Raw genomic sequence first — 9,966 nt, 5'->3', positions numbered from 1 at the left:
GGCTTTGAACAAACAAACATGTTCATGTAAACGTTATTTTTTATAGACATATCCACTTTTATCTTTTTAAAATATAACACAAAATACAACCAATACATAATATTTATTTACAAAATAAATAAAATTAACAAATTCAATCCTCCATAACAAATAAAATTCAATTCAATAAATAAACAAACCAATACTGAGAGTATATTAAAAAAAGCCACAATACTTTATTTCTACTATTCATTTCAATTCACCCACCGAATGCGAGCAACGAGGACACACCATTACTCACAATTAGGTGGAGACAGGTTCAATTTCCCGCATTGTGTCAATGTCGGCTTTGCAAAAGAAACATTGCTTACTATTCAATAGGTGTTGCATTATGCACGCTCTGGAAGAAAATAAAATATTAAAGTTTATAAATTTAAAATGTGTTAATAGATTGAGGCGATCATGGCGCAGTGTGATAGCGTTTCACTCTTAACAGTGGTTGCGAGTTCGATTACCATTTGGAAAAAATATTATATTAATTTATTTTCATTTCTCCGTTCTAGTAGATTATATTGGAGTTTCTGGAGAACCAAATAACTCTTCAAGCTTTTAATATTAGTTTTACGTCGTCATCGTCCAGTGAGATTCGAAATCGAAATGATCGTTTAGTCACATATTTGGCAATTTTGCTGCAAGTAGTTTGTAGTTTTAAATAAAACATAAATTTTAAAAGAATCTTATTTTAGATTCAAAGAGTTTTCGATATAATTTCTAAGCTTAACAATAGTATATAATCTAGGCACGGCTAGTCGATCTCGATGCCCACACCGATAAAGATGAATAAAATACCAGCATGAATAGGCTATAAAGCGCAAACTCTCCATGGACTTGAATAAATAATGTTAGAAAATGTTTCGCTTCTTTCAAAGAAAAATGAATATATATTTTATTAAACACTACAAGTTTTTGTGAAGTAACAAAAGGAAAATATACTTATAATATCTCTAAGCCTTACGCTTTATCTCACACAGAAATCTAGTTTTAAGACCACTCCGTTCGAATTAAGGCATTTCGGTCCCCCAGTTTCTGGTGAATTCGGGAGGCATTGCGTGGTGGAATTCAAAGCTGTGCTTTGCCTTAACCCTAGAGTGAGGAAATAAAATTCTAGTAACAAAGATTTCAAGATTTTACCTGCAAGAGTGATGTCCACAAGGCACAAACGCGGTGTCCGCGGGCCTCGCATAGCAGATAGTGCACAGCAGGTCCGACTGCGCGCCGCTGGAGCCCGGCGACCGCGACCGCAGTATCGCCTCGCGCGCCTGGCGCAGCCTCTCCACTACGGCCTCTAGAGCCCTGAGCTCGTCTAGTGTCACGTCTTCTGGGACTGTACACGGATTTTTAACGGTCAGGTTAAATTTTAGCATTTCATTTTCTCCTATTTTATAATTTAGTATATTAATATATTGTTTACCACTTTTCTTAAAAAAGTATATACATACATAGAGACTATCTCTGAATTTTTCGTAATCTGCACCAACTTCACGAAAATTGGACGAACAACTTTGTATATAATTAAAATAAATCTGTAGGTGACTCACACTAACCTATTCTCATAGATTTATTAACATCATTTCGAATAAATGAAAATATCAATTATTTAATTTCCTTGAGTGGAAATCGAATCCACAACCTGCCGTGCTTACAGTTTCACGCTAGTGCACCTGCACCACGACTGGGCTTCAAATCTATAATGCATACCTATAAATTAACAAACAAAAAAAAAGAAATGAAAGTAAGTATAACAAAAACTAACAGTCATAAAACGAAAAGTGTTTCTTCTTATCCTTCTCCAGCATGAACTGGAGTCCGTCGATGCGGAACAATGGTTCGCTCACTATGAAGTTACTCACTTTACTTAAATGCTGAAAACAAAAAAATATATTATTTGTAGGTATTTATGTATTGACAGACTACACGCAACCGAGACGTAGAAAACTGAAATTTAGCATTAAAATTCCTAAGTGTGTGTATGGAAGGAATATAGAGAATTCCGTACCATGCACGTACATATCCGACACTATGGGGAAGAAAAAAAATCATCCCCACTATACATGTAGGGAAGGAATTTAAAACAATTGAATTTTACTACGATTTTTTATTTTTATTTTACCACTTTGTTAACGTGCCAAGCTACAAGTTTCTGGTAATTCCAATAGTTATTGAGCTATGCTATACAGACGGACCGACATGGCTAAATGGAAAGACTTCCGTATTGAACACATTCCGGAATTCTAAAACACCTACACCTTGTAGTCGAAGGCAAACGAAAATTTACCTAAAAGTAAGGAGTTACATAAATGTATAGATATAAATATTAAAAAGTCATCTTAAAATAAAGAACTATCTTTCTATAGTTGTAGTATTAAATGATGTTCAAATAATGTTTATGCTATACAAGTACCAAGTTATTTAAAGAATCAAAACAATATTTCCTTTTATATATTATCTATAAATATTGAGGCCAGCCGTGGTGCATTGGCACAAGTGTGTAACTGCGACTGCGACTGTAAATGCGACAGGTTGTGGGTTTGATTCCCACTCGAGGTAATGAAATATTTAATATTTTAATTTCCTTGCTCTGGTAATGAGGCAAAGCGCGATGTTGACTCTTCCGCAACTCGACATCGGAGTATCTTAGCACAAGGTTTCCACGTTCCTTCAGCTTACCCTTATGAGTGCGGGATATAGAGCGAAGATAAAATATTCTATGAATAACACGGTTTTATTTTTGTGTATAAAACCCAAACGTGATATATTTATTGAAAGCAAAAACAATTTATTTTTAGGTTATAGTTATTCACCGCGATCACCAAACAAAGTCCGTTGTGCAAATATATGGAACAATATTTCACACGTTGCTATATTTGGTATAGATTTTTGTTATTCTTTGAAAGAAAATTGAATTTATAAACCATATAAAAAAAACCTTTGCTGTATTGCTCTCTGAATTCATTGATTCCCAGGGCAAGAAAATGGAAATTATTTATTTTCCGAGTGGTAATCAAGCCCACAAGCATCACCTCTATCACCATACATATTTATTTTAAAATAACCTCATCAGACAACTTGGGATCTATCATCCTAATCAAGCACCCAGCTACGGGTGCCAGTGCTACGTAGTAGTGCACCCGGTCGGTGTCCGGCAGCCCTCTTGATACTAGTCTACTGAAACCAGCCCCGCCACCGCCTTTGACGCATATTCGAGATACCACTGCCAGCAGTATCTGGAAGGAAAAATAAGAAGAATAACATGTGTGCAATCGCATATTTTACTCTAAGTGATAAGAATAATAATTTGATACAATTTAGATAGCTGACATAACAGGCGCTCAGAAAATATATATAAGTTAGAACGTTCGCGAAACACGAATCCGCGCCTCCTGGAAGCTGTCCAAAATAATGACCACTGCCAGTCATTCCAGCATTTGATTTGGTTAAATAAAAAAAAAGTCTTTTTATAATGGCTTAAGAATGAATTAAGACACCTTTCAGAAATGGGAGTAACATCCCATTCAGACGATACATAGATTTTTGCCCCATTGTAGAAGTTAAAGATCGAGATAATTATAATTAAAGAGTTATAGAACAAGGATCATTGAAAGATTGGTTTTAAATAAAATTTACAACGTATGAGGTTGTTGTGACATAAAGGGAGGACTTTTACTGTAAAAGCAATGGTTGGGGGTTCCATCCCTACGAGGAACCCTCATCCCTTCGTTCTCCACTTTTCGTTGAATTTTTCAAGGCATGGCGTGTTGAGCGGCGGTACTTAATGCCGGGCTTACGGCTTGGTGCCACAGCAAACAAATGAAAATAAATAAATAATATTAATTAATTCCTTCGAGTGGGGATCGAACCCACAACTTACTGTCACTACTCTGCCCCTGCGCCACTATACTGCTAATAAAAGGCCGACAGAAGCAACTATAGGCTGTGCCAAAAGATTAAAACAAATATGGCTAAGCTACGGCCAGTAATTCGACTGAGTTGGGTTCCAATGGCAAGTGGAAATCACCCGTTATCTGATACCTTCAGGCATTGTCCTGATAAAATTGGGTTCTTTTTTCAGGGTAAATTGATTCCGGCCGGCATTTTGGACGAAATTTCCTTAATCAAATGCTGTGTTATCAAAAGTCATTCATTGTCTTCTGTTTTATTTTTATTAAAAAGAAGAATTATGCAATAGTTGTGTAAATAGTAAAATTATAAATTCTTAAAAAACATAAATCTTTACCTAGCGTTCAGACACTCCATTCTCCTTTCCCATTTCCCCCATATAAATTTAAATTAATAACATATTAAATATTTCTGCAATAACAACAAAGAAAACAAATCTCCCAATAAATTTCAGTAGTACAATTAACGGTAAAACAAAAAGAACGCTACCTACGTGATCGAGGAACGTTCCTGCGCCAACAGATTAAAGTAAATAAGTCCAGCAAAACGACTGGACCGCCCGAGATCAATGGCGCGTGAAAACGTTCCTTTGTTTTACGTTGATTCACAATACGAAGAAGAAGAAGAATACGAGATTTCGAGTATTCGTATTATATAGTGGAAATGAATTACGAAATATTGCTTTTGAATTAATGACGATGGCATTGTGTTTAATGAAAATAATTTTTCTTAATTATTTTCAATGCAATTCTTTATTTTCTTTTGTATTTTTTAAAGTTTATAATTAAAAACCGTTTTTTAATTATATGTTCAGAGAAATTTTCAAATAAAAGATGCTCATATTGATTGTATATACGTATGTAATAAATATAGCTATTTGTGTATCAATATATTTAATATTTTTATACTTAAATATTATTTATATTTTATAGAAGTAGACAAAAAATTTAGTTATATAAATATTTGTACTACATTATCTTCTTTATTTCAAATATATAGGTTCCAGAATTCGGCGCAAAGTTGGGAACGGATAAGTCCTAGAGAGAGAGGAGTGTCTTAACACTAGGTTCTCAAATTTTCCTCTGCCTACCATACTATGTGCCGGATACAGCGGGAACTTACCAAAATGCATGAATTTAACAATTTTATAAATTTACCCATGTTAAATACTATTGAGATCAAATTCACAAGCTTGTCATTCAACTAAGTGTGAAGCAGGAACGAGAGCACTGGTCAACTAAATCTTTTGTTATCTGATTCTGTGTGGACCATTCGATAGGTATATTGTGCTGAGCCGTACTTTTCGAGTAAACGACACTATTATAAGAAATAAAACAACTTTTTTGAATCGTGTGGAGTTCAATTGAACGATATGAAATGCTGTGCGAAGCATAATTCGTATTTTATTTGTAAATCTCTCTCTCTTTTTATAATCTTATCCTCAATAGTCGAATATAATCTTTATTTAATATTATAAAGCTGAAGAATTCATTTCGTTGAATTACATGGTCTTGAACTAATTTCGTTAAGTACTTGGTCGAATTGAAAAAATATTTTTATGATAGCGTATTTATAGAGGAAGGCTCCAAATACACAGTTTTATTTTGGAGAGAATGCTGTATCCAGCATAAAGCAGGATAGGCAGAGAGAACCTAGTGTACCCACATTCCGTAACCAAATTTCGAGACATTGCGTATTAAATGGTGGAAATCAAACTTTCTTTTATTTAACTATTCTCATTTAACTACGGGTGTAGAAAAGACGTACTTAGATAAAAGTTAGTAAATATTTATGTACCTGACAAGTTCTCCCCAATAGCAGCTCGTTCTGATTGTCACTGGCCTCGGACTTCGTTAGTACTTCTGGCACTAGAGCCAACGTCATCTCCAAAGCTCTAGCCAGCCCGTGGTAGAGGTCGAAGCACGTGGCGCAGAGTTTAATTTGCCGTGGTTCCAGATGAGCGTCCACTTGGACTCTGTCCATCTGACATAGACGTTATATAAAAACTATATGCTATTACTTATATTAATAATATGTTTATATTACAGAGGCCAGTCGTAGCATAAGTGCACAAGCATGTGATTGTAAGCGAGACAGGTTTGGGGTTCGATTCCCACTTGAGGAAATTAAACATTTGATATCTTCATTTCTTCGCTCTGGTGTGAAGATGAAGCGTGGTGTTGAGTTTCACAATTCAACACGCAATGCCTTCAGAATTCTGTCTGACTGTCTTAACTTAACAATAGCCTCACTCCGCCTACCCTGCTACAAGTGAAAGCTGAAAAAGAATTAAATAACAAATTGATTTATTATATGATTTAAAAAAAAGATATAAGTAGCTACTTTTAGTGTCTTGTAGTAGATAAGAATAGATAAATTTGAAGAGTAAAATTTTATCATTCAATTACAATTTTTAATCCAAAATATAAAAATTGGCTATTATAAAAGTTTAAGCCAACAAGCAGAAATTTTCACAACTTTTCGATACAAACTATGAGGTAACGTCGAAAATATTGACTCTTGGATAAAGTGACTTTTGATGAAGAGAACTTGCTCGGCATGTTAAATCTGCTGTCTAGTTAAAATCGAGTCTAGATACAATGTTCGAAGTTACAGAAGTTACAGGCGAAGTTTTAAACGGATCAGTTACGTTACATTACACTGGATAGAACAACGTCGTCATGGCAACGTAGTTAGGATATCTAGGATATATGTATGTAAAATGCATTTTATATAAATATTATGAGTTTAATTTATGCATTGACATTTTTTTTAGCAGGGTAGTCAGAGAACCTACGAACCTTCCGTTCCCTATTTACTCCTGAATTCTGTATCAGTCTCTTGACAAGGTTATCTTTGTCTGTCTTTGTCTCTTTCTCTACCTTAATAGTACAAATATATATTGTATGCATATATATATATTATAATAAGAGTAACAATTACCTCTTGCATCATGGTAAAAAATTCAGAGAAGGCCCAATTGAGCTGACTCAGCAACGAGTTCAGATATAAAGCGGCTTCCTTTGGATGAGCCTCCAAATACTCTTTAATGCGATTTTGTATTACTTCTGATGGACACGGACCTATCGATTTTATTATAAGTAAGAAAAATGAATATAACGTTATATTTATTATATGTATGTTATATCGTAGAGCATTTGAAAATTAAAATATTTTCATCCGTGATTTGGCTGTAGACGTAAAGTCTAATAAATATTTTAAATCAAAATATGTGCTATTCTCGTGTCATTAGTCTTTATTAGGCCATTAAACATATCAGTAGTATCAGTCTTACAGAAAACTATTACCTTTTAAGATCCCTCCCTGATCCCCCGTCCCCCCTCCTTTATTAAAGTAATACGTGAAGATCAAAAAAGATTCCTTATAATTTTACTATTTTGGGTACGACGGTACGTAGAATATATGGAGATATTTACCAAAGCATTGGCTCATGAGGCCGGCGTCAACTTTAGCTCCTAGATTGTTTACAGTCGGCTCTCTGTCGCCGTACCTGTAGAACAAACTACTTTGAATATTAACATTTATGGAATAACATTTATGATATAAGTACACTTTTTATTTCTTCGCTCTGTTGAGTCCCGCCACTTAACACACAATGCCTTCAGAATTCTGCGGAACATGGGGTACGGAGTGTTTTAGCACTAGATTCACTCTGCCTACCCTGCTGTGTGTGAGATACAGCGACGCTTTATATAAATGAAGAAATCCGATATTTTAGTGCTACTACACTACTATCGAGCCATACTTTATACATCAGGTATTCAGTTTATTCAGTGCCTCTACATATTATGTAGTATTATGTCTAATATTATATAAACCGTATTCATGGAGTAAGTGCAGCATGAATACATACGAGTATAGGGATAAATTGTCCATAGAACAATTTTCAACACATTTGGGTAGACTATATGAAGGAGCAACGCGGTACTGACGGTAGCGTCAATAGGAAACTTCTAAATTTTATTATATGAAATTAGTCCTATAGGCATCGTCATAAAATATTGCACAATTCATGAAATAAATAATTTTCCTCATCATTTAACAATGTGGCTTTATTCATATATACGTACTAGCGGACGCGCGCAGCTTCGCTTGCGTATTTAAGGATGAATTCTAATAACCCATGAAACATGTGTTCAATGAAATATTTTTAAGAGTCTGAATTTCAAATTTTATAAAAATCGGTGGCAATTTAAAGATTTTTCTATACAAACTTTCAACCCCTTATTTGCACCCTTAGGGGGTAAATTCTAGAAAACCATGAAACATATGTTCAATTAAATATTTTTAAGAGTCTAAATATCAAATTTTATAAAAATCGGCGGCGATTTAAGAATTTTCCCATACAAACTTTCAACCCCTTATTTGCACCCTTAGGGAGAGAATTCTAGAAAACGATGAAACACGTATTCAATTAAATATTATTAAAAATCTAAATTTCAAATTTTATAAAAATCGGTGCCGATTTAAATTTTTTTCCATACAAACTTTGAACCCCTATTTCACCCCTTTAGGGTTAAAATTTTTCTAAATCCCTTCTTAGTGGATGTCCAGATTACGAAAGTAAACATCTGTCCAAATTTTACGTTTCTACCCTCAGCGGTTACGGCTGTGCGTGCGTCTTACCTCAGTCAGTGAGGACAAGTCCTTTTATATATATAGATATCGGAACTTCCGATATCAGTTCCGAATAACTCACATAGGTAGGTCTTTCAATCAGCTTTAAGTAACGTCTTTACCAACTTAAATTTACCTGAAAAACTTATAATTATTATTATGGAAGTTGGAGTTCTTAACACTGCTTTTTTCATCTTCCTTGTTATGGAGGAAAAAGCGTGAAGTCGTTTTTTTCACTTTTTTTATCTTTAAGACATTTTAATCAATAAAGAAGTGATACTATCACATAATATAACATACATTATTTAATATAATACATATAGCAACTCCACATTTCTACCTGACTTCTTTACGAACCATTAACTGTGACCTAGTAAGAGAAACTAAAACTAACTTTTGGCCTTAGTTTTCTTAACTAAAACATATATTACGTAAGTTTGCACCAGGTTAGCTGGAGCTGTTATTCTATCACGTTTCGCCAGCATTATGTAAGGGACCGGCAATTTGCTGTCGGTGGACAAATAGTTCTTTCTTGTGTCGCGTTAAAATAAGCTTTTTCAATTTGATTTTTTTTCCTTTCGCCATATATTAAAGAATAAACTAATTCTGTTTTCTCGCTCGATCCTTCTTAGAGTTCTATATTCAATTCTTTTGAAATGAAAAAGTGCGAATAGCAAGAATTATCCGTTTTTTTAATTAAAGATTTTAGTTAGATTAAACTAGTATTCCATGGATCCACCATATTTATAGGGATAGAGCAGTGCTCTAACTTGGTACAAATGTAAGTTCAAGGAAAAAGGGGGTTCCCTTTTTTTAAAATAATTCTTACTTTTACTGTTCGAGCTTCTCTCTCTACTGACACAAAATTTAAAATAATCCAACTAATTACCGCCTTTGAAATACTCGTACGTTTTAAAAATTAACCAATCTTTTAATAGATTGTTGAAGAACCTGAAGGTTGAGAGATTGGGAAATGTCAGATTTCTCGATAGTGACTGTTTTCCTTTTTTTTTGTCAAATAATAATTTAGTAATACTTTTGACTATGTGTGAAGTTTATATACGAATTCGCTGTTTTAAATAACTTCAACTAACTAACAAAATTTCCACTAAATTAAAGTTTATGTGTAAATCAATAGCGACTACTTTATTATTTAATATTTAACAAGCAATACCGACATTCGTTTTCGGTAATTTGGAGTTTAGTGGTCTATAATTTATTTTGTTTTCGTCGTAGTAGTTAATATACTATACCAGGTGCTGAATTCACAATAATTATAAGCATTTGATGAAATTCTGACAAATTAATCGATATTATGCTATTTTGTATATAATCATTTAAGCTTAGAATAAAATGATTTCGTAGAGAATAAACCTAACCTAATTTACATAT

General features: G+C 33.8%; 1 protein-coding gene across 1 annotated transcript in view; it reads right to left on the bottom strand.

Annotated features, from left to right (window-relative positions):
- Positions 1–84: 84 nt before the first annotated feature.
- The window catches only part of LOC146533484 (E3 ubiquitin-protein ligase RNF123-like), a 31,462-nt gene continuing 21,580 nt past the window's right edge, over positions 85–9,966 (bottom strand). The window contains 7 exon segments of the mRNA XM_085195333.1: positions 85–379; positions 1,171–1,363; positions 1,793–1,901; positions 3,093–3,263; positions 5,734–5,919; positions 6,880–7,019; positions 7,374–7,447. Of these exon segments, the coding sequence (XP_085051459.1) occupies positions 283–379; positions 1,171–1,363; positions 1,793–1,901; positions 3,093–3,263; positions 5,734–5,919; positions 6,880–7,019; positions 7,374–7,447 (970 nt within the window). The 3' untranslated portion in view covers positions 85–282.

The sequence above is a fragment of the Heliconius melpomene genome, chromosome 12, assembly GCF_056956725.1.
Source record: "Heliconius melpomene rosina isolate 202511_hmr_F chromosome 12, ASM5695672v1, whole genome shotgun sequence".
NCBI classification, from domain to species: Eukaryota; Metazoa; Arthropoda; class Insecta; order Lepidoptera; family Nymphalidae; genus Heliconius; species Heliconius melpomene.
The sequence above is the reverse complement of the archived record's forward strand: the minus strand, read 5'-3'. Positions and strand labels throughout refer to the sequence as shown.